We start from the raw sequence: 25,077 nt of genomic DNA, 5'->3' as shown, positions 1-25,077 counted from the left end.
AGTGACTTGTTACATCATAACAAGTCATGATGTAACTGCCTCAGTTTCCTATCTGTGAAAGGAGAACAGTAACAGTTCCTACTCCTTAGAGCTATAATGAAGATTCAATGGGATAATCCATGTAAAACACTTAGAACAGTGCCTAGCATATAGTAAATGTACACTATTATTGCAGACATTCAGTAACACTTGCTGACTGCCCTTACCTGTCCCTATTGTAACCCACTTCTGCGGTAGCATTGGGAGATGGTATAAGAAGGTCCACAATACCAGTTTCAAGTTCCTATAGAAGAATGAACAATTTTTTTAGAAATGCAGTTAAATATATCAAGAAAATGAACCAATTAACATTAAAGATCATGCTGAAAAGACAATGTTGAGGAATTTATAATGCTATATGACAAACAGCAGTCTCTGTAATTATTTTCGTGGCTGTAACTTAAAATGAATTTAGGAATTCCCCCATGGAGAAAATGTCCTGCAGTACACAGAATAAAGATGAAAAAGCCAATCCAGGGCCTGATCTGGGGTGTCTCTGAGCAGGGTATAGTGACATTCAAATAAACTTAATAAATGATAGCCAAGTATTATCTTAGATACAGATTTATTAGAAAAACCCTGATATGAGGCAAAGCTGGAAGGATCAGAGCTGATTTGGAAGCAAAACTGTGACTGTAGATTTTAAAATATGGACTTGTTCAAACTCTTAAGATTTGTTTTTCTAATTTCCTTGGAGCCTGGTTGTTCTTTGTTCTAAAAGCACCAGAATAAATGGGAGCACATGAGTGGTCCTGGATTTGACTGTTACAGAAGTGTACATATGTGTCATTGCTGTTTCCTCTCTCTGTTATACAGAACAACAGATGGTAAGTCATTGGTAGATGGCCAAGCACTGGCACTAACTCAGAAACATATCTTCATGAAGCACTTCACAAACCCTTGCAATAATTCACATATACATTACTAACAGCATGGCTTTATGTAAGTATCACAAATGAATTCTTGCTTAGATTTATAAAGACATGCCACAGTCATATCACTGGAAATAATAAACCGCCCACCACCTGAGTGGACAACTCAGCAGGGGACATTGCATGAATATACCTGGCACATCTCTGTGATTGTGTCATCAAACACTCCTCCGGCGTCATCCGCACCTTCGCCAACTAGCTTAACCTTCCAGGCTCGGGAGGGCAAACGGAGGTCTGAGGCATTCAGTTTAACTACTTGTCTCGCTATTTGAACAAAGATAGGCTTACACTTCCGTCCTCTTTAAAAGAAAGAGAAAACAGAATAAAATATAATACTCCCAAATCACCACAAATGTCACTTGAAGATATTCTCCCATCAGTGAAGGAACAGGCCAGCTTAACAACAGCCAGACACTGTGCTAGGCTCACTGTAATTACACTGGGTACTGACATAAAATACTATTAGCATTCCACTTTACAGACAAGGAAGCTAAGGTTCACAGAGATTAGTCAGTAGTAAGTCCATCTCAAAATATGCCAGTTAATGAAACATACATACATAATATGCTAACCTGGTTGATATCCTCTTTACAGTAATTTGAGGTCCATAGTTTTTGCCTTGAACCATGGTTTTTCCTATAGAGCGCACCATTGGGAGGGTGTAGACTCTTGGGGCTAACAAAGGCCGAAGCTGTCCCTGCACAATGCCCCATGTTCCAGCATTGTAATGAGATGTACTATTCTGTAACAGAAAGCAAGCTTAGCAGAAATGGTACAACCTAAGGCTTAAAAGAAGTAACATGTCACTTTTAGAAATGCACTTTAAAAGCATAAATCTGGGTATTAGCCCTTATTAGCAACTTTTTCAAAATATTTTTCTGATAAAGTATGATTATTAAAGTACAGAAAAGGACATACACATAAGCACACAAATAAAATCATCCCTAATATTACCATATGGAGATGGCCCCATTAACACTTTCCTCCACTTCCTTCCAGTTGCCTTCCTTTCCACATTTTCAAGATTGCACTATTTATATCCATTTTCTGTTTTTCTCACTTCACTTTATACCATAAACATTTCTCTCATTATCTGTAAACAGGATGCTAGCATTCTGTTAGTGCTGCACAGTATTCTGTTGCCAGGTTGATTATCTACTTCTAACAATGATTTCTCAAATCTCTCATACACCCGTGACTAGGTTACCAAAAGGATTTTTTTTTCCCCCATTAATTTTTATTCATTGGAGGCTAATTACTTTACAATATTGTAGTGGTTTTTGCCATACATTGACATGAATCAGCCATGGATTTACATGTGTTCCCCATCCCGATCCCCCCTCCCGCCTCCCTCTCCATCCCATCCCTCTAGGTCTTCCCAGTGCACCAGCCCTGAGCACTTGTCTCATGCATCCAACCTGGGCTGGTGATCTGTTTCACCCTTGATAGTATACTTGTTTCAATGCTGTTCTCTCTGAATATCCCACCCCCAAAAGGATTTTTGACTAACAGTTTTACAAACTAATACACATTTTGGCAGGCATGCCTACACATTAACCAAACAAACATAGCCAGGTTGCTTTCTTTCTAAATTACTAGACTGTTCTATTAAGGACAATCAAATCAGCCAAATTTACTTTATCTCCCCACTGCCCCTCCACAGGGTATGTTCATTTGTAAGGACAGCAAGAAGTCTCCAAAGTTTCTCACACTCATTTATATAACCCCTTTGACTGAGGTATTAACACTTTTGTGTGCTTAAGTTTTAAAATCATACACTACAGTTTGTAGAAAATACATGCTTAGCCATTCATACTTCCTTGAACTTTCGACAAACCAAAACACTGAAGGAAGACCATTTTGTGTCCAGCAGCATGATAACCTGTATCTGGATCATCCTTAATCCAGCAATAAAATGAGAACAGAATTGGTGCCTTCTCTAGGCCTCCTGGGTGCTAAGAGTAAGAGCATTAGCCATGGAGGAAGTATCTGAAGGCTGAAAAAAAGGCCCAGGGACCTGGTGAGCACAGCACGGGCACCGCTTCCTAAGCCAGCGCGTTACCTGGTTGTTGGGGCTGAGGTTCAGTAGCCTCCAGGACGAGTACATGAGGTCAGAGAAATGGTAAAGCAGCCGGAGCCTGGCCCTCGCAGTGTGAATGCTCACCTCCCTCAGAGCCCCGTACTGGGGGGGCACTGTATCAGGCAGGCCCAGCTGCAGAGGCACTGACACACCTGCCCAGAACACAGATGCACACTTGTAAAGGAAAATGCATTGCTTTCATTTTTAGCATTTCGAAAATTTTCAAACACATACAGAAGTTGCAGGTATATAATGAATACCCATTCCCACCACTTATAATTAATATTTTGCTATGTACACTTTATCACTTATTTATCAATTCCTCTATCCATCAATTCATCTTAAATTTTTGATGCACTAGTGTTGGTTTGTAAAACATCTTTTTTATTTATCATTATGGAAACTTACTTTTTTCTCCTTTAATTTACTTTCCCATTTAACTATGGACTTAGTCTCTTCACACACACACACACACACACACACACACACATACACAAAACAAAACACCCAAATTTGTTCTTTCACATTCAATGACATTTCATTCCTGACATCTTCATAATAACACAAGGTGTGGACCAGGACCAGAGAGCAAGTTCTGGAAAATGGAAATGGGCAACTCGGTAGAACCCCCTCCCACACTTACTAGGGCTCTGACAGAAAGTTAACATGACAGAATGAAAGATATGAGTACATGATTCATGGAGGTTTTATACTAAAGAATAAGCTCTGTAGAAGCAAAGACTACAAGGACTGTATCCATGGGTATCCTCTTACAGAAATGCACAAAACTCTTAAGAATCAGACACTCAACTTATTTGAGTTTCCTGCAAATAAACATTTGTACAGCTCAGTTCTCAGAGGTATTTTCCTATTAGTTAAAGCTAACATGGACCCCCTCTGTCCATGGGGTCGCAAAGACTCACATGACTCAGCAACTAAACAAACATTTACTGAGTACTTCTATGTGCCTGACACTGTTCTAAGAGCTTCATAAGAACTGATTCATTTACTCCTGCAGTTCTTTACAATAGGTGCTGTTATTATGCTCATTTTATAGACAAGGGAACGGAATCTCAGGGTCACTCAGCTCCTAAGTGGAGGATTCAACCCGGGCAATGTGGTTTTTGAGTCTGAACCTTTGGCCACCATGCTGTCTAGTCTCTGTCCTGAAGTGGAAGGGAAACCCTGCTGGAAGCTGAAGAAGCTCCTGAGAACCTGAAATTGTCAGTGGCCTGGCAGCACTGCTCATTCTATTAGAACATTCTTGTTTGGAATCTACTTGGCAGGCCTACCTTGCTCTCTAAGGGTATCTAAGAGAAAACAATTGGTATGGGGAGCTTTCCCCAAGGACCTGTGGCTAAGTAGGGGACTCCAAAAAGGAATGAGAAAGCAGCTCTCAGGCACAGGGTCACTTCAGGGACATTCTAGTGCTTCAGATACCAGAGAGGACTTGATAGTCTATGAAAGAGGTAGCCCAAATATGAAGAAATGCATAGGATGATAAATATCATACTTAAGGCAATGGTTACACTTGTGGAGAATGATATACATTTAATTTTCTTTTTATCTTTTGTAGATCTATAAGGTTTCATAATAAATTAAAAGCAAAACACACAAAACATAGAAATATCCTATCACTAGAGCAAAATGGTAATTTTTTCTGCTGTGCCAATGTATAGACAACACCATGTTTCAAACCACTGACTACGGTGGAGAATTCGACAAGTGGTCTCAGGGCTTTTCATCTTTATTAACAGCATGCCTTAGAAAGCTGTAATTCATCACTTTTACATATAAAAATATTTCATTACTGTTCTAAAATTATAAATTTGCTTGCCTAAGTAATATGTTTTCTTCTTTTGGGAAGCAGAGAGGGACTGCTATGTAATGAAGTCTGTAGGAGAACTGCCTGCTTTGAAAGTATCTGCAGTGCTGTAGCACAAAGAGTGCTTTGGTTGTGTGGGGGAAGGTCTGATGGCTTCAGAATGGTGCCTGGATGCAGTGTGAAGCTGGCAAGCAGACAGTGCAGCTGGGGTGAAACAGAGGTTGCCGGAGCACGGCTATTTCCTCCCTCACCTGGTGCTCTCGGCGGGACAGGTGGCGCTGTCCATGCAGCACTGTGGCAGCGGCCAGCCGAGATCTGCCGAATATTTTTCCCTTGCAGAACTGTTACCAGGGTTGGTTCTCGAACGTGGTTGGTATGACCTAAGCCAAGCTGGGAATAAATTACAAATACTCAGATATTCAATTAGAAAGAGGAAGAGAGGAAGCCAAGATGATAAAATTTTGTTTTGGATGGTAGCAGACATAAATAAGTTACTATCTGTATCAAGCAACAATATCAAAATAATGAAGTTAATTTTGATTTTCTCTATCAGAATGATCCTCATAGCTCATACTGTCTCCTATAAATTAAGCTGCAACAAGGCCATTCCAAATCTAGCAGAGGAGTCTCAATGACTGAAAACGTCTTAACTTCTAGACAGGAAATAAATTCTTGGAAAGTTAAAAAATACATATATAACAGAATGATCCCTAGAGGTTTTACTTAAAATACACTGATTTCTTGATTTTTAACATAGATTGCCTGTGTAACAGTAAATAAACAATTATAAAAATACACACAGAATAAAATTCTCATCTCCAGATCTCTGTTCTTAGGGCCTGACTAGGACAACCAGTGTTTTGGTGGCTGAGCACCTCAACATCACCAGGCAGGATAATGTCAAGGTCCACCAGGGACCTTCCAAAGGCATCCCCACATCAACTCTCTTCTCATTACGACAATGTGCAACCAGAGTGATGACCAGCTTCCCTACCTGTTAATATAATGATGAGGAGACCACAGAGCCAAAATGAGGCTACTATGAATAATACTGGACCTTGAACTTGAGGGCTGCTGGTTCTAGAGGCAGCCATAAGTAAAGCAGATTTACAGAGGAAGGGGATGTGGTTCTGCAGGTGGAGCTGAAAGCCACTGTAGCAGCAGGCATCTCAGACCTCCTCCACCAAAGTACGTCCCTCCTCCACATACAGGAAAGGCTGAACACGTCAACCTCTTGAGTCTTTTGTCAATCTCTTACAGGCTCGGTTTGTTGCTCTGCATAATGGGAGTGACAAGACCTCCTGAACAAACACAAATATACTTTGTACACTGTCATACCATAAAATATAAAAGTATTTTTGTTTTATTCTTTCCATTTTTCAGATCAACTGATGCTTCTAGTACGGAATCTCTCTTATTACTGTAGTGAAAATGATGATGATTAATGATGACAGTAGCAAATAATTATAAAATGCCGTTTACTATGTGCCAGGCACTTCTCAGTGTGTACACACACACATATATTGAGTTAATCCCCTTAACTACATTTGCTGTATTGCCAGATTTCTCTTTAAACAATGATACATTTACTAGGCCACAATCAAGAGAGATACGCACAACTGGACTCAAAGTAACCTGATGTAGAGCTCAGTGACGTGCTTGAGGCCTGGTGTAGATATTCTGAGTTTCTAGCTTATCTCTTTGCCAAATGAACAATTTTGTCAGATTTCTAGACATGAGAGAGCAGCAGAGAAGTAAATATTTACCTGCCCCTCTGAATTGCTCCCCCAGGCATACACATCTCCAGTTGAAGCCAAAGCAAGTGTGTGTTCAGCTCCAACAGCCACATCTTCGATGACCACTCCAGCCAGGACAGGGATTTGCTGTGGTCGATTGTGATTGCGAGCACGCCCTTCTGGCAAGCCTATCAAGCGATCTGAAAAAACAGCAAAAGGAAATTTATGGAGGGTACACCATAGTCCTTTTCTAATTTCTAATGAGTCATTTAATGTCTATGGTGGTATGGCAATGACATATATATCTCACTGGGGCAAAAACTGGTTTTCTGGTAAGGTATACTGGATTCTGAGTGGATAAAGTTTAAAACTGCTTCTTTGCAAAATGTCACAATCTCCTTGTCCATAAAAATAAATGAAGTTAAATTTAAAATGATTAGCTTACTTCAAACCAAGAGGTACCTCTAGCATCCTCATACTTGAGAGGACTTGTACATAAGTCATAAAGGCTCTAAAGTTCTTGCAGCCTAAGAAAACACAGCATGCAACCTTTTTTGTTCTCAAATTTCCAGCCAACTTCTCCCCTTATCTTTGCCACCAAACTTCTACAAAGTGCACACTAGTTCCTGTTGTTTCACATGCTGTTTGGCTTGGCCACCTTCTGCAGCCTAACTTCCATTCTCATCACTGCACTGAAACTACTCTCAAAAGCCATGAATAGCTCCTAACTGCCTACTGCAGTGGCCTCTTCTCCAGCTGCAGCCCACGGAGCTCTACTTTACCTTCTGATAATGTGGCCTCAGCTCCTCCTGCCCCTCAGAGACTGCACTGTCCTGGCTCACCGGCTACCTCTCTCTCTCTCTCCACTCCTTTCAAAGCCAACTCTCCTGAGTCCTCTTCCTGTGCTTACATGCCCTTTACTCACTTTCCAGAGTTTTATCCTCTTACTTTTCTATCCCATGTTCTCTCCCTGGGTTTCTTAGAGCCTATTTATATGGCTTTAACTACACCATTATCCATTAGGCAAACTAACATCTCTATAAGCAATCTCTCTGGAATTTCAGACCTAAATCCCCAGTAACTTGCCATACTTCTCCATACACGTAGCCTAGAGTACATGGCCCAAATTCAATATGACTAAAACTAAGCTCTTTGTCTCTTTCCCCAAAACCAACCCCTTGTCCTGTCAGTGGTGTCAACATTCTTCCAAGACTAGAAACTTCAATCACAGCTTACTTCTTCCTCTTCCTCACATCTGCCTCAAACACCCTTCAGTCACTACAACTTGCCAGGAAGCTCCCCTTACAAAAGTGAACATGTTTCCGGGGAATCCCACTGTGGATGCCTGGATTTGGATTTACTTAAGATTTGAATCCTGAATGCCTGTGAATTCCTAAGACCTGAACCCCCTAGTCCCTGCAAGGGCTGGGAAGTGAGGCAGGATCCAGAGGAGCTCTGGTGGTCAAGGCAGTGCTTGTGGCAGCAAGGCAAAAAGGCAGCAGAGATGAGGAAAGGAAGGCTTTGGCAGGAATTCTTCTAGCAAGAACAGAGGCTCTGGTAGGAGGGGTGATCAATGAGGAGGAGAGTTTGTCCTAACAGCAAACATCATGAAAGAGGAGCTGAAAAGTACCTGGGGAATGAGGGTAACTCATCACCCAGAATGAGAAGTGACTCAATTTAAGCATTTTCTATATAGCTGGAGGGAACATGTTTCTGTAATACATGTGTGCACAAAATAAGCAATATAATCAGTGCCTGGAAAATGCCTTACCTTGACCAAAGGTATACACATGACCATCTTTGGTTAATGCAACAGAAAACTGAGTTCCACAAGCAACCTTTTTGATTCCAATTCCACAAAGGACATCAACTTTCTGCAAAGTAAAAGGGTAAGGCACATACTTCAAAAAGAAAAGAAAAAAACTCAAATTTGCCTACTGGTATGTATAAACTGGACATGAGTTTGAGTAAACTCCGGGAGTTGGTGATGGACAGGGAGGCCTGGTGTGCTGTGATTCATGGGGTCGCAGTGTCGGACACGACCAAGTGACTGAACTGAACTGATGTATAAGCTCAAGGACTATCTTCCAGAAAAATATTAATAGTCACCCACCTATTTCCAGTCAAACCCACACTCCTAAATGTTATTTTCTCATACTGCTCTGCAGACTACCTGAATTTGGGCAAGCTCTACAGGGGGTACGGGATGTTTGACTAAAATCCCCGAGCACCCCATGTGAAGTGGAAACACTACTCTGCACAACAGAAACCAAAGAGAACTCAATAGCTGTTTAAAGAACACTAAAAGACCAGGTGAAGCCACAGGCTGCTCGCAGTCAGATTTTTTTCTGCTTTCAGAGGTAACAATAACTGCTTTATGTGTTCTTCAGAGAGGGTTTCCTTCCCTTCTGTACCTACTGCTGAATATTTACCAATCTAGCTATCAAGATGTCACAGACTACATATGATAGTGAAATCTGGAGTTGAACGTAAATTGAATACTTGTAAATCACGCTGCTTGTTAAACATATTAGAAAAATTCATATAAAAAGGACTGTATAAGAGTTCTAAAGAGTCGAAAAACCTTCTATAATGTGAATAAAGACTCTAAATTATTGTTTATGCACTCGGTTTTCCTATTACTTTTAAAAAGGCACACACCTGTATAATTCAGTGGTAAGAACAAGCTGAAATGGCAGCCAAAAGCAGAGTTACAAAAGATTGTTCACGCTTCTCTCCATAAGATATCCCGGGAATATATTTATACTTATTTCTTCTCTATATGGGAGGTAGTCCTACACTATTCAGTCCATGACAAACACAGATGCTTGTCCTTGCAGAATTTTTATATCCAGTTTAGTAATTAATGGCTTATTTAAAATAAGATCCAGAATGATGGAAATTTAAGAATAAGCATAGGAAGCTTCTATATTTCATTATGAACTACCAAAAATGTTACAAGTAAATTATTTCCAACTAAAAAGAGGTACTGACATAGAAGAAAACGATGATGTCTGCATCCCTAGATTAAAGACAATACTGACCTGTGGTGAAGATTTTGCAGTGGAATTTCCTAAACCTAGTTTTCCATAGTCCCCATCTCCAAAAGCCCACACCATGGAGCCATCTGCTGACACTGCCAACGTGTGGTTTAAGCCACAAGCCACCTGGAGAAAGAACAGGTGGTCAGTAAGGCAAATGACAACACCTAAAACACATACCCATTTCTGGGTCCCTTTCTCTTTCCTTCAGTGAAAAAGTTGGCTCTGTTTCCAGAAGATTTTTATTGGTTTCAGGGTTTTACATATGTTAACCAAAATTTGTCATGAAGAAAACATCCTGAACATTCACAAACAAAAGACAACCTTCTTTTCTTCAAAGAAAAATCTTTCAAATATCTATGGCTAACTCTGAATTAGACAGTACATAAGACAGGAAAAAAATACATATGATGAAAAAATATCCATTCACACCAGAGACAGTCTAAAGAATAACAAAAGATAGAGGAAGATAAATCTCCTCTTTTCTTATCTCCTCTTTTCATTAAGAGAGAGTCTCAACATGTATAGGTCATGGACAATTACTACTAAAGAGCAGCAGCTACCAATATGCTACATTTCAGCCATCTACTTCCAGGATACCGAACAGGAGTTACTATATTGTATAAAGGTTTCATATTAAATTATATTATGAAGAGGAGTTTGAAATATTCACATTCTGAATTATGACTTTCATTTGTTAACCAATTACCAATTAGGCCAAACAAAATGTACATCAGGATAAGTACAACTGGTGATTCTAATCTTCCTGAAAGGACAGTATCTAAGTGCACACAGAGGAAACAAGAAACTATGATCAGATAGAACATGTTATTGACTTATTTCATGCCTGTCCAATCTGATATCCCTCCAGTGCAGTCACTCTCTCTGGAAGTTTTTTGTTAGAGGTGTTTCCCAGACCCAGACGACCATAGTCACCATTCCCAAAGGTAAACAGTTTGCCATCTGATGTTACTACTGCTGAGTGTTTGAAGCCACAAGACATCTACAAACAGAACCAACAAGAACAAAAATGTTAATAAGAGGGTATACTAAGAAAAAAATCAGTCATTTGCGTTTTTAATACAGTAATAATCTTTAAATAATCTTTAAAATAAACTTGACTGGCAACTCAGGATCTTCAATACCAGTATGTCCTATCCACCCAAGTGGCCCTCCTGCTCCTCATCATCTTCAGAAAGACCAGAATAAATAGCACACCTTGGAAGAACTGTTGCTGCTCTTCAGCTGCACAGAGATGACCTAGACTATATGAGTTAATGAATGGGGAAATTGTTTGTAAACTCTAAGGTACTATGCAATTTGACAACACTATTTTAGATCGCTAATTGATTTTCCAGAAAAAAAGTATACGAACTCAACCTCTGTAATAATAATGACAGGTTGGAAGCAAAGCTTTCCATTTAGCAGTAGATTAAGAACCGTGGGACAGGAGTTAAACCTCACCTCTTACAAAGACCTAAAGCACCCTGGCCTAGGTCAACCAGTTGATTTAGGAAAAACAGTCCATTCTAATACCAAAACCTATTTAAACCCCTGAGACACTCAAGAATGACTATGAACCACCAAAAACACTGGATCTTTTATGATGGGGTAATATGTTTTTCCTACTGTTTTTCATCACCTAATCTTGAGAACTAAACCTAGTATGTTTACATTCAAAGATAAACTTATCCATATCCTGCCCGACCTGCACCACTTCTTCTCCCTGTAAGGCCTCGATCTGCCTGGGTCGTCGCTGCCTGTCGCTGTTCCCATGGCCGAGTTTGCCATAATCACCATCTCCCCAGCTAAAGACCTCACCACTTTCAGTCAGGGCCATTGAGTGCCCATCAGAACCACAGGAAGTCACCAGCTGGGTCACCACAAAGCCTGCAACAGAGCAGAAACACAAGAGTCACTGCGTGGTAAACGTTCCCTCTTTAGTTGAAGCTGCTACAAAGTAGTCTCATAGAATAAAAAAATACCACAACAGTACTACAGAAATAAAAAAGAATATCTTTAATTATAAATCTAAATTGTAGCCATAACCTAGAAATTTGGGAGCAGTAACATAAAATGATGATCATGATAAGGAACAGAAGAAGGGTGATAGGAGCAATTCCAGTCACTAAGGACTATGTTCTAGTCACTCCTGTAAGTGTTTTACATGGATTGTTCATTTTCTATTTTCCCACAGAGCCTATGAGGCAGATATTATCATCACTTGTACAACTAGGGAAAGTGAGTCACAAAGAGGTCTAGTAGCTGATGCAAGGCACCAGAGGCAGGATGTAATAAAACTGAACAGGAACCAAGCCCTCCCATCCCCAATGTTGTGCTCTTCACATTTAGATCTTGAAGGAAGAGAACTTAGAGCTATTCAAGAATTATGAACTTATGTTACTTAAATGCATTTACTTAAAAAACTCAATTTGCTTTGTCTATTGACTTTAGAGTCAGTAAAAGTTAACTTAAGAAACAAGCCAGAGGCCCCCTGCAGTGCTTTTTCCAGAGATATTCTTTCTCCAAGTCAGAGTACTCTGATGGAGATGCCCTTTTAAAGACTTTAGTAGGTATGCACATTTCTATGTAAATTAATGTTTAATGTTAATGAAGCACATGCCTGATTACTACTGCTATTGCTTGTGTGCTCAGTTGCTCAGTCGTATCCGACTCTTTGCAACCCCATGGACTGTAGCCCGCCAGGCTCTTCTATCCATAGAATTTTCCAGGCAAGAATACTGGAGTGGGTTGCCATTTCTTCCTTCAGAGGATCTTCCTGACTCAGGGATGGAACCCATGTCTCCAGTGTCTCCTGCATTGGCAGGTGGATTCTTCACTACTGAGCCACCTGGGAAGCCCTACTACTGCTAGTAATAGTTACCAAATTACAATTTTGCAATCTTAAAGAATTTGTTTACAATCTTCAGTGAGTATTAACACAGAAATTCATATCATTGAATTCTAGCAATGATATGACAATTTGTAAAATAATACAACTTAAAATAGGAAAATTAAGGTTGTACATGCCTAAACCAGAATATAAATATAAGTGAAAACCCTACATGACTTTATTTAACAAAGGTTTGGGTGAGTTGCAATGTAATAAGCAAACATTCCTACAAACAGGCCATAGTTTCTGATCTGATTTTAACTGAGGATAATTTTACCTTGTAAGGCTGAAATGACTGTCAGCACATGAAGGTCATCTGAATTTCCTTGTCCTAATCTGCCATAACTTCCTTCCCCACAAGCCAATACCGTGCCATTGGCCTGGATGACAAAGGTACAATTTTGACCGCATATGACCTAGTATAAAAACACAAAATTAAATATAATATCTTCTATTACATAGCTTTAACATGCAAACATTTAAAATGATTCCATATATACCTAGGCTACCTTTATCAGTTCTTTCATCCTTTCACTAAAGCGGAAGAGTTGACGTAACTATAGGATTCCTATAAGCCCTTGATTATTATAAAACTGCTTACTTAACTAAAAGATGTATGAGGCTCATCTGATGATTTAAGACAGTTTAGAAACATGTTATCTACAGACCTTTCAATCAATTGTGCAGAGTTTAAGAAGAAGATAGATAAAAAGAAGAAAAAGGAAACAGTGATGGGAAAATAGTAAAGACTGGCTGGAGGCCACCAAGAAACAGAAACTGGAGGGGATATCTGCAAGAAACAGTAGTGTATCTTGGGGCTTACTGAGGTAGAGAAGAACGGAAGTGAAAGCAGGAGCCTTAAGAGTTTGGAGATTTAGTACCACAATTATTAGAAGAGGGGAGGGCTATCAGTGAGATCTGGCTGAAGATCCCAGCAAGCTTGTGACCCCAAAGAGAGAATTGATAATTAGTGATATTTTAACATCTATAAATATGTACTGGGCAGGCTTAAAGCATCATGAATGTTAATTCATTATACTTGAAAACAAGAAAAATTTGGGAATATTAACAAAACTTAAGTCTGATAAAAACTCTATAAAACTTTATTTAGAAGCTATATATCATGACTTTGTTGGGTCCCTCACAATAGATTATGCAGTGGACAAACCATCCCAAAGGAAGTTACTGAATGCAAGGGAATCAGAACTGTCAGTTCTCCAATTCTTTACCCTCCTAGTTACCTGTTGGGCCTGTGAGAATGAGGGAGCTGCTGCAGGTACCATTACGTTTCTTCCAGCTTCTGCCAGCTGTCCATGCCTGCCAGCACCCCACAAGTAGACATCACATTTACCTCCCAGGTGCCAGTCCTAGAAAACCACAAACAAATCAAAATCTGATTCGTTAATTTATTCAAACAAGCATCTGCTGGGTACTAAGTGTGTACAAGCCTCTGTGGAGGACATGAGGGTATAAACACATAAGCATTTAGAACCAGAAGATTCATTAAGAACCACCATAAAGTTATTGTCCTCTTTACTGACCTCAGGTCTGGAAGTTGCCCAAGACATAATTTGTTCATCCATGCCATTAATCCATTTACTGTTATCCTGCAAGACAGGACAAACATCAGGATTAACTTTGCTTAATCAATATTTATCTTTTTTCCTTCTTTAAAGAAGTCTTAAAAATGATCAAATTAATATTTTTCTTAAGAGATAAGGAGAAGCCCAAGATCACACGGTCGGTTACAAGCAGGAAGAAGACCAAAATGCAGGCTTCCTTTTTCCCCAGCCATTTTTTGAGAAAATCTTTTTGCAAAAGATTCATCTGTTCTTAACTAACAACTAAGTCTTCTTTCAAAAAAAAAAAAAAAGAATTTGGTAATATTATGAGAAATTGAGAGCAGTTTTACAATTGTGCTAAACTTGATTTTTATGCACTGTTAGTATTTCCCTAAAATGGACTGGAATGGGTGAATCTAACTCAGATGACCATTATACCTACTGCTGTAGGCAGGAATCCCTTAGAAGAAATGGAGTAGCCATCATAGTCAACAAGAGTCCGAAACGCAGTACTTGGATGCAATCTCAAAAATGACAGAATGATCTCTGTTCGTTTCCAAGGCAAACCATTCAATATCAAGGTAATCCAAGTCTATACCCCGACCAGTAATGCTGAAGAAGCTGAACAGTTCTATGAAGACCTACAAGACCTTTTAGAACTAACACCCAAAAAAGATGTCCTTTTCATTATAGGGGACTGGGATGCAAAAGTATTAAGTCAAGAAACACCTGGAGTAACAGGCAAATTTGGCCTTGGAGTACAGAATGAAGCAGGACAAAGGCTCACAGAGTTTTGCCAAGAGAACACACTGGTCATAGCAAACACCCTCTTCCAACAACACAAGAGAAGACTCTACACATGGACATCACCAGATGGCCAACACTGAAATCAGACTGATTATATTCTTTGTAGCCAAAGATGGAGAAGCTCTATGCAGTCGGCAAAAACAAGACTGGGAGCTGACTGTGGCTCAGGTCATGAACTTCTTATTGCCAAATTAAGACTTAAATTGAAGAAAGTGGGGAAAACCACTAGACCATTCAGGTATGACCTAATCAAATCCCTTATGACTATACAGTGGAAGTGAGAAATAGATTTAAGGGATTAGATCTGACAAACAGAGTCCCTGATGAACTATGGAGGGAGGTTTGTGACACTATATAGGAGACAGGGATCAAGATCATCCCCAAGAAAAAGAAATACAAAAAAGCTAAATGGTTGTCTGAGAAGGCCTTACAAATAGCTGTGAAAAGAAGAGAAGGGAAAAGCAAAGGAGAAAAGGAAAGATAAACCCATTTGAATGCAGAGTTCCAAAGAATAGTAAGAAGAGATAAGAAAGCCTTCCTCAGCAATCAATGCAAAGAAATAGAGGAAAACAATAGAATGGGAAAGACTAAAGATTTCTTTAAGAAAATCAGAGATACCAAGGGACATTTCATGCAAAGATGGGCTCAATAAAGGACAGAAATGGTATGGACCTAACAGAAGCAGAAGATATTAAGAAGAGGTGGCAAGAATACACAGAACTGCACAAAAAAGATATTCACGACCCAGATAATCACGATGATATGATCACTCACCAGGGCCAGACATCCTGGAATGTGAAGTCAAGTGGTCCTTAGGAAGCATCACTACCAACAAAGCTAGTGGAGGTGATGGAATCCCAGTTGAGCTATTTCAAATCCTAAAAGATGATGCTGTTAAAGTGCTGCACTTAATATGTCAACAAATTTGGAAAACTCAGCAGTGGCCACCGAACTGGAAAAGGTCAGTTTTCATTCCAATTTCAAAGAGAGGCAATGCCAAAGAATGCTCAAACTATTGCATAATTGCACTCATCTCACACGCTAGTAAAGTAATGCTCAAAATTCTCCAAGCCAGGCTTCAGCAATATGTGAACTGTGAACTTCCAGATGTTCAAGCTGGTTTTAGAAAAGACAGAGGAATCAGAGATCAAATTTCCAACATTTGCTGGATCATCAAAAAAGCAAGAGAGTTCCAGAAAAACATCTATTTCTGCTTTACTGAGTATGCCAAAGCCTTTGACTGTGTGGATCACAATAAACTGTGGAAAATTCTGAAAGAGATGGGAATACCAGACCACCTGACCTGCCTCCTGAGAAATCTGTATGCAGGTCAGGAAGCAACAGTTAGAACTGGACATAAACAACAGACTGGTTCCAAATAGGAAATGGAGTACGTCAAGGCTGTATATTGTCACCCTGCTTATTTAACTTATACGCAGAGTACATCATGAGAAACTCTGGGCTGGAGGAAGCACAAGATGGAATTAAGATTGCCAGGAGAAATAGCATAACCTCAGATAGGCAGATGACACCACCCTTATGGTAGAAAGTGAAGAAAAACTAAAGAGCCTCTTGATGAGAGTGAAAGAGGAGAGTAAAAAAGTTAGCTTAAAGCTCAACATTCAGAAAACTAAGATCATGGCATCTGGTCCCATCACTTCATGGCGAATAGATCGGGAACCAGTGTCAGACTTTATTTTTTGGGGTTCCAAAATCACTGCAGATGGTCATTGCAGCCATGAAATTAAAAGACCCTTGCTCCTTGGAAGGAAAGTTATGACCAACCTAGACAGCATATTAAAAAGCAGAGACATTACTTTGCCAACAGAGGTCCATCTAGTCAAGGCTATGGTTTTTCCAGTGGTCATGTATGGATGTGAGAGTTGGACTATAAAGTAAGCTGAGCGCCGAAGAATTGATGCTTTTGAACTGTGGTGTTGGAGAAAACTCTTGAGAGTCCCTTGGACTGCAAGGAGATCCAACCAGTCCATCCTAAAGGAGATCAGTCCTGGGTGTTCATTGGAAGGACTGATGTTGAAGCTGAAGCTCTTAATACTTTGGCCACCTGATGTGAAGAGCTGACTCATTGGAAAAGACCCTGATGCTGGGAAAGATTGAGGGCAGGAGGAGAAGGGGACAACAGAGGATGAGATGGTTGGATGGCATCACCGACTCGATGGACATGGGTTTGGGTGGACTCTGGGAGTTGGTGATGGACAGAGAGGCCTGGCGTGCTGCGGTTCATGGGGTTGCAAAGAGTCGGACATGACTGAGTGACTGACCTGCACTGAACTGATAAACACTTTTACTATCAGCTATCACTAACACATTGGAGATTCAAAGCTAATCACTTCTGAGCACCCACAGGTACAAGGTCATTTGCAGGAGCCATCAGCCCTGTGAACTCAAACAGCTGTGGGCAGGTCACTTCATCTTTCCAGATTTCAGTTTCCTCATCTACATATGACATACTTGAGAGAAATGAGCTCAGAAGAATACTTCCTAACTAAAATAATCTATATTTAGATTGTTGTTGTTTAGTCACTTAGTTGTGTCCTACTCTTTGCAACCCCATGGACTGCAGCACGCCAGGCTTCCCTGTCCTTTACCATCTCCTGGAGTTTGCTCAAATTAATTTTCTTCAATTCATATATTTTTGAATATATGAATATATTCAATAAATGAACTGATAAATTCATTTATCAATGAATAAACATTCAATAAATATTCAGTGAGTATATTCAAATATATTTATATATATATTTGAATATATGAACAACATACAATGTTTTACATTGTATATATATTTATATATTCAAATGCTTGTTTATATAAATCTTAATTAGGTAAGGGAGTTGTTAGATCAACTGCTGGCCCGCAATATCTACCCAGGCATTTTATCTCTATCATAGTTCAGTGTCTAGACACTCTCAAATACAATCACAAAGAAATGACAACTAAAATGCCTTCTCATATTCTATTAAACATGTTTGAAGAACTAAATAATTTAGAATCTATATGTGGAATAAAGCTAAAAAGATGGCCAGGAAAAGATGCTAAAATATATTTACAGATATATATATATACTAACAAGGTACCGAAGAACAAGAAAATGAGAAAATACGGGACGATGTTTCTGAAAACCAGCAAGTTTATACAAGCTCCACAATTCTCATTATCAATCCCTGTCACCATAGAAATCTTTTATCAGACTGAATGTGACTATCTGAAAGCAAAATATTTTGAGTTTATCTAAGGGTGTGCTTCTTGCTCTATTCAAGCCAGCAAATACTTACTGTTGGTCTACTATTTGTTAAACACCCATATAACACAATCTCAGTTACATATAATAGTAGCTCATACTACATTTACCATTAGGAGTACAAGTTCATCCTCTGGAACAGGCTCTAGATCGGGAACAGTAAAAGACTCTGGAAACTGTGCTCCATTGGTCAGGGCTTCTGCAGCTTTTATGGTGGTGGAGAAACACTCTAACCAGGCCCACTCATTTGGATTCCAGGATGCAGGGTCAGGGAGGCAGTGCTGGTGGTGTGGGGGCACTGGCGGATTACACAGCAGCTGATCCAGATGAAGTCCCACAGCAAGGGAAGCCAGACACTGCATATAGGGGCTGTGAACAAGCTGGTCTCCACAAACCACATGAGGCTAAGAGAAAAGGCAGGGATACGATGCTGAAGGGCCTCTGCCAAATATTATAAATCAGCCTACTGCATTCTGAAAGCCTGTAGTCATATTTTAACTTTACTGGTTCTTTTTTAAGCTTTTTACTTTGAAATAATTTTAGGCACATAGAGAGTTATAGAGATTAGTGCAGAGAATTACTGTAAAATCCCAATCACCTCTAATGTTAACATCTTATATAACCATGGTACATCAATTAAAACTAAAAAATTAACATTGGTTACAATAATAACTAAACCACAGAACTTCATGGTATTTCCCACTAATGTTCCTTTTCTGCTCTAAGATTCAATCCAAGATGCTACACTGCATTTAGCATATTTTCATTACAGTTTTACAGTTTTTTGTTGTTAGTTCACAATAACAAAAAAAGGGCAGAAAATTGAACCATGGAGACCTGCACCCTCTCACATTTCCTCCTTTACCAAAAGAACCCTGGTAGCCACCAAAGACAGTCTTCTTCCACGGTCCTCCCTAGATGTACTAGAGCAACTCTGAGTGACTGAGTGATTCAGAAAAGAAAACCTGGGCACACCTCACTGAAATTAACTGGGCATGGTAACAGCTGATCAGTGTAACACAGCAACAAACAAACAAACAAGCAGAAGGAAAAAACCCCAGAGAACTTTGCTTCAGAGCAGCATGCTGTGACTACTGAGGGCTGGAAGACAGGTTATACAGGATCATGACCTGGGCACCAACTCCAAACTCCGTACTTCCCACTCTAGTATTTAACAACCCTACTTATTTAGTTCAACCTTAGCTCTTCCACTAAACTTTCCACAAAGATTCACCTGGTAAGTGGACAGGATATTCACTCTGATGCCCATATCCACTCCACCTCCCAACTCTGGGATAGCAAAGCCTCACAAAAATAGATATTTGGGTTAGAAAAGGGAAGATGATGTACTCTGAAGTACAGGGGTTTAAATAGGTTTTGAATGAACAAATAATCTGAAAAAGAATGACAGAAGCACTATACAAATCTGAGGGTTATTTAAAAATTTTACTCACACTAAAATAAAGTAAAAGCAGGTTTAGGATTACGGAACAACAATTTTAGGCATGACTTTTTTTCATTTGCTTCTGCCCAAATAACCTCACTTATTTCACTCAGATCTCATATGCTTAAGGGATAAATTCAAAGCTACAGTTCAAATTCCAAAGCACCAGTCATCTGTATATCTGCAAGACTGACTGTAATCAGTTACCTTTTCATATGCATACTGCTCCTGAAGCATCACGGGTAGCCGCTCCAAAAATGCTCTCATGCAGGGAGCCATGTTTAATCCCAGAATACCTTGTTGTTTCAGTGCTGTCCTACAGGTTGCTAAAACATGATTGGCAGCAGTCCATTCTGCTGTACAATTCACGACCAAAACATCCTGATGAAAAAGAAACCATGCCACATGATATTTGTTTAAATAAAAGAGAGACAATTCCACCACCATTTATATATGAGAAATTCCTTCCAATAATTGCATTAAATACTTTTGCCTTTCAGACATTTTATGCTATACTTTTAATGCCTAGGAACTTCAAAATATCCTAAATTTTGTCTAAGGTAAAAACAAGTGAATAAGAAATAACTACAAAATTTGTGAACTACCTTGGTTAGCTGATTCTTCTTAAAGAGACATTAATTATTTGCTATTTCATAGGATTTATAGGAAAAGCATCCAGGATATTTAGCAGTCTGACACGATGAAAGGAATACTAGAGGAATCAGCACTCTGCTGACTGACACACATCTACAGGAGAAGCAGCACTGCCCTATGGCTCTATGGTTTATTCTATGCAGGCCACTACTATCTATGGTCCGATTCTGTATTTTACATCTAGTAGGACTGTTCATGCAGGTTTACAGCTCTATTTTAATAATACTTAACCACATAAAATGTAAACCAAAGCAGGATATTGGCACTACTCATTAGGGATATGAAAAGCAATATTGTAAGAGATAAAGTGGAAGTGAAGTCGCTCAGTTGTGTCTGACTCTTTGCAACCCCATGGACTGTAAGAGATAATGTCATCACAAAATTATTTCACAGAAGAGGGCTAGTATTTTTCACTAGAACATTAAATTTGAAAGCCAAGATCTATTCTGAATACTTGAATTAAAATTTATGAGGTGGTCCTTCTTTTTAAGGAAAAGTATTTTAAGATAATTTAGTCCTATCTCAAAAATCATGGCAGAAAGTAAAAAGTTCTCTGTAACTTCTAGTGGAAAGTCATTCAATAATTAAGCATTTTCCCCAAAAGAGTATAGAAGAGTACTAGGTTCTAGTTTTCCTTCTGCCACTAGATAGTTGCATTATCTTGGGCAAGTAATTAATCCCTCTGTATGTCAGTTTTCTCCTCTGTAAAGTGGGATCCTTGGACTACGATTTCAAAGATACCTCAGAGGTTAACAACTTACAATTTGATTTAATTATAAAATTACCTTTGATCTATTTGAGCAAGCAGCCACCCCAACATCTGGAATCCATACTGTGGTCTGAATAGCTCCAGAGCCAATCACAACAGTTTGCAAGACAGAGCCATCCTAAAATGAGATGTATTCATCAATACACACTCCTTAACTGGTTAGCCATTATTTACATTTTAAATTTATACTTCACATTCACAAAAACTTATTCTAAAACCTACATTTAGCTAAATTCGGCAATGTCTAACTGCATACTACTATCCATTTTTCTAGGGCCTTTTCCAAAGAACTTTAAAAATACATCACTAAGAAAAATTAAAGGGCAGGGAATTCTGAAAAGGGTTTCTTCAATATTCAAGATATTACACAAAATATTCCTAAGATTGGTTGGGTTAATTTTTATTGTATGTAAGTTAATATAAAAACATTTCTGAAAATGAAAATAACATCTATACTCTTACCCTTAAAGACCAAATGTTCATAAGGCCACCTAATCCACCAGACACCAGGGCCAACCCATCAGAACTAAAGGCAACGGTCCGGACAGGGGTGATGTGTCCTCGCAACTGATAAACACACTTGGCTCCAACTGATTTCCTATATCCATCCTGCAATTAATTTTTATTTTTAACAAATATTGAAATTAAAACAATTTATAATTCATTCTTGGAAATTTTATATTTCAGTATAAAGTTGGGAAGAGGGAAGGACAACTTTCTCATAAGGGTTAGCCTGACAGAAAATAATAAGATACGAACCTGGTTCTCCTTCACTGATGCTAGTTCATCTTTTTTTTGTTGTACTTATAATCTAGTTCCCTACTCTTCAAACAGACTACATTTGTTTCAATTATCCCTCAGAAATAGGAAAAATTCTACCTTTTACCTTTTGCAGGGGAGGGGGAAGGGGTGTTGCCACGAAACATGTGGGATCTTAGTTCCCTGACCAAGGATCGAGCCCCATCCCCTGTAATGGAAGTGCAGTCTTAACCACTGGACCACCAGGGAAGTCCACTTCTACTTTTTAATGAGTGTTTTAATTTTAAAATTTCGCTTTATGTAATTTTCATTTTTTGCCTCTAACATTTGTGAATTGCACATGCTGGTGCTACACAAACAGGTTCTTTTATCTGTTATGGTTCTGTCTATCACATGGTATTTAATCTCAATGTAATCTCATGTTTGCTCTGCAGGTTTTAGCAATGAGATAGCTAAGGCTTGTCCAAAGGGCTACTTTATAGCAGAGAGGGCAAATCAGATTTATCTCAGGTGCTCCTACCTCTGCTTCTGTGGTATTTTTTCCTAGTAGTGAGCTATCCACTCCCTCCTCACCCCTTTCTGTCTTCAAGCTCCCTTTTCCTTTTAGTTATGAGAGAGTATAATACCATATATACTCATTTACCCAAAAATGACATAATGTATTTCCTCTAGGAGTATTTGTATCATGAACAAAAAAGAAAGCAACAGAGGCTGCAAACTGGCAACTCAGGGATATAATTCAACTGGCCATCCAGGGTTTTAAGGAATTTTCAAGTCACATGCCAATATTTACTATTGGGAAATTTTACTTAAAACACTGAATTTTTGGTTTCTGTCAAAAAAAGTAGACAATCTGGTAACAATAGGATCTCATTTCTAGAGGGTGGTAATCAGCTTGTGGCAGTTATGCCCTTTATATGAAGCTGTGCACCTCTGGGTGTGTGTATGTATGAAGCATATGCACTCCTGGAGTGGGTAGGTGGGTGTTGTGTGTGTGTGTGAAGTGTTTTACATTCTCCGAGAGAGAAAGAGAGTGTATGTGTGTGTATGTGTGTCTGTGTGTGTGGTGGGGAGTGTTTTACCTTCTCCATACCTTCCAGTTCCCAGCTTTGTGAATTTACGTTACTTACCTAGATTGCTCTGTGAGCATCTACTGTAATTTTCATTTTCGGCCACATCATGCATTTTGGCATCTTAGTTCCCTGACCATGGACTGATCCTGGGGCTACAGCAGTGAAAGTGCCAAGTCCTAACCACTGGACCACCAGGAAATTTCCTTTCTACTCTAACCTTTAACCTCTGTTTAATGTAAAGGAATGGTTCTATAGATGGAATTCTGGTATCAGTAGGAGATACTTTGGATAGGAGTGCTCCTGTGGTGTTCCTACTTCACTGTACCAAAAACCTTTTACTTGGGACTCACCTATTGGTAGTGTCAATTATATACCATAAATGATCACCACTTGATATTTACTGAGTATCTCACCTTAACAAGTAATTATGGTATCTCTGACTTACAAAAAAAAAATAATAAAGCTAATTCAAAAAGCACACAAAGTATGACAATTATTCACATTTCCCTAACTATTCTTGACGTTTGAGATACCAAGTAGGAGGACTACTTGATAACATATACTATCTAAGGTTTCAAATAAAGTCTTGAAAAAACACCAGAACACTTGCCTGGCAACTTGATTCCTGGTCCCACCATCCTTCTGAACTAGTCACACTGGTCTGTGTGGCATCTTGGGGAATACGCCAAACACACACTAAGCCACTCTGACAGCCACTTGAAAAATTTGATCACATAAAACCAAAATATGTCAATATGTAGAAGTAAAAATATTCTCAAACAGCAATCAATTAAGACCTGACAGAAATACTACAATATATTAAAAAAAATTATTTGTGGTAGGTATGCTATAATTTCACAAGAAATACAAGTAGGACCCATGTTTTTACCAATATTACGTGGGGTTAAAGAGATGGCATATCTCTGGATTGCACAGCCAAAGCTTCACATTGGAAAGCTGTTCTTTATTTCTCTAAGGTGATCTTATGGTATTATACATTTTAAGAACAATAACTGGTAATAAAAAGTTTAAAATTCTTGAGAAACCACACTTAAAATGCAAGTAACAGCCTACACTAATATAAAGATTAAGACACACACACACAAATTTATAACATACGTGGCCATCAGTAAATGCAACTTGGATCCTTTCCCTGGAAGGCTGCACCAAGCAATGCCATTTACAATAGATGGATGGCAGAGTGAATGCAGACAGCGCCAGCACCCTGAAATTGGTCCCCAGAGTTTCACATTTTCTTCTTTGGCACATGTCATAAGAATATGACCTGTTGGGTCCCACTTCATACTAATAACAGTATCCTTAAAATGGCAGAGGGAGAAAAATATAATAGTAATGCTTGCTTTACAAACACTTAAAACTTAGTAATTTATGACCTATACTTCTATCACTCAATTATTTTGAAACGGACATTTTATGCAACTCAGATACTATTACATTATTTTCAACCACTAACTAACTCATCGTTTAATATAGTCTGCATTATATATATTTGCTGCAGTCAAAGCCCAATAAATGTTACTTGAGGAATGAATTATGAAATTCTAATTCAGAAGGAATATGTTATTTTTCATCACCATTTTTAAAGTTATTTTTATTGACTACTGATTATCAAAATATGAAAAAGAAGAGACTTTTTTTTTTTAAAAGAAGAATCTCTTACACTAAAAATAGCTAATACTGTGAGAATCTGGGACATGTTTTATGTTTATACGGTTGTCTTCACTGGGTTCTTCTGATTTTTTTAAATTTATTTTTAATTGAAGGATAATTGGTTTACAATATTGTATTGGTTTCTACCAAACATCAACATGAATTGGCCATAGGTTTACCCTTGTCTCCCCCAACTTGAACATCCCTCCCATCTCCCTTGCCACCCCAACCCTCTAGTTTGTTCCTGAGCCCCGTCTGAGTTCCCTGAGTCATATTAGCAAATTCCCATTGGCTATCTATTTTACATATGGTAATGTATGTTTCCATGTTACTCTCTCCACACATCCCACCCTCTCCTTCCTCTCCCACCAGCTGTGTCGATAAGTCTGTTCTCAATGTCTGGTGTCTCCACTACTGCTCTGCAAATAGGTTCATCAGTACCATCTTTCTAGATTCCATATATATGTGCTAGTACACAATATTTGTTTTTCTCTTCCTGACTTACTTCACTCTGTATAACAGGCTCTATT

General features: G+C 38.9%; 1 protein-coding gene across 13 annotated transcripts in view; it reads right to left on the bottom strand.

The window, feature by feature from the left end:
* Positions 1–25,077, bottom strand: part of HERC1 (HECT and RLD domain containing E3 ubiquitin protein ligase family member 1) — a 203,239-nt gene that overhangs the window by 7,776 nt on the left and 170,386 nt on the right. For all 13 annotated transcript variants that reach the window (XM_043471713.1, XM_043471719.1, XM_043471724.1 and 10 more), the window contains 19 exons: positions 23,996–24,195; positions 23,487–23,592; positions 21,507–21,653; positions 21,061–21,162; positions 19,829–20,002; positions 18,288–18,581; positions 14,088–14,153; positions 13,788–13,913; positions 12,824–12,962; positions 11,362–11,543; positions 10,501–10,656; positions 9,657–9,779; positions 8,384–8,486; positions 6,643–6,812; positions 5,128–5,266; positions 3,034–3,203; positions 1,544–1,713; positions 1,105–1,270; positions 207–283 (listed from right to left, as the gene is read on the bottom strand). In XM_043471713.1, coding sequence (XP_043327648.1) covers positions 207–283; positions 1,105–1,270; positions 1,544–1,713; positions 3,034–3,203; positions 5,128–5,266; positions 6,643–6,812; positions 8,384–8,486; positions 9,657–9,779; positions 10,501–10,656; positions 11,362–11,543; positions 12,824–12,962; positions 13,788–13,913; positions 14,088–14,153; positions 18,288–18,581; positions 19,829–20,002; positions 21,061–21,162; positions 21,507–21,653; positions 23,487–23,592; positions 23,996–24,195 — 2,810 coding nt within the window. The remainder of the gene's footprint in view (positions 1–206; positions 284–1,104; positions 1,271–1,543; positions 1,714–3,033; positions 3,204–5,127; positions 5,267–6,642; positions 6,813–8,383; positions 8,487–9,656; positions 9,780–10,500; positions 10,657–11,361; positions 11,544–12,823; positions 12,963–13,787; positions 13,914–14,087; positions 14,154–18,287; positions 18,582–19,828; positions 20,003–21,060; positions 21,163–21,506; positions 21,654–23,486; positions 23,593–23,995; positions 24,196–25,077) is intronic.

Source organism: Cervus canadensis, chromosome 6 (genome assembly GCF_019320065.1).
Source record: "Cervus canadensis isolate Bull #8, Minnesota chromosome 6, ASM1932006v1, whole genome shotgun sequence".
NCBI classification, from domain to species: domain Eukaryota; kingdom Metazoa; phylum Chordata; class Mammalia; order Artiodactyla; family Cervidae; genus Cervus; species Cervus canadensis.
Note: the sequence above shows the minus strand (reverse complement) of the source record. Positions and strands in the feature narration are given on the sequence as shown.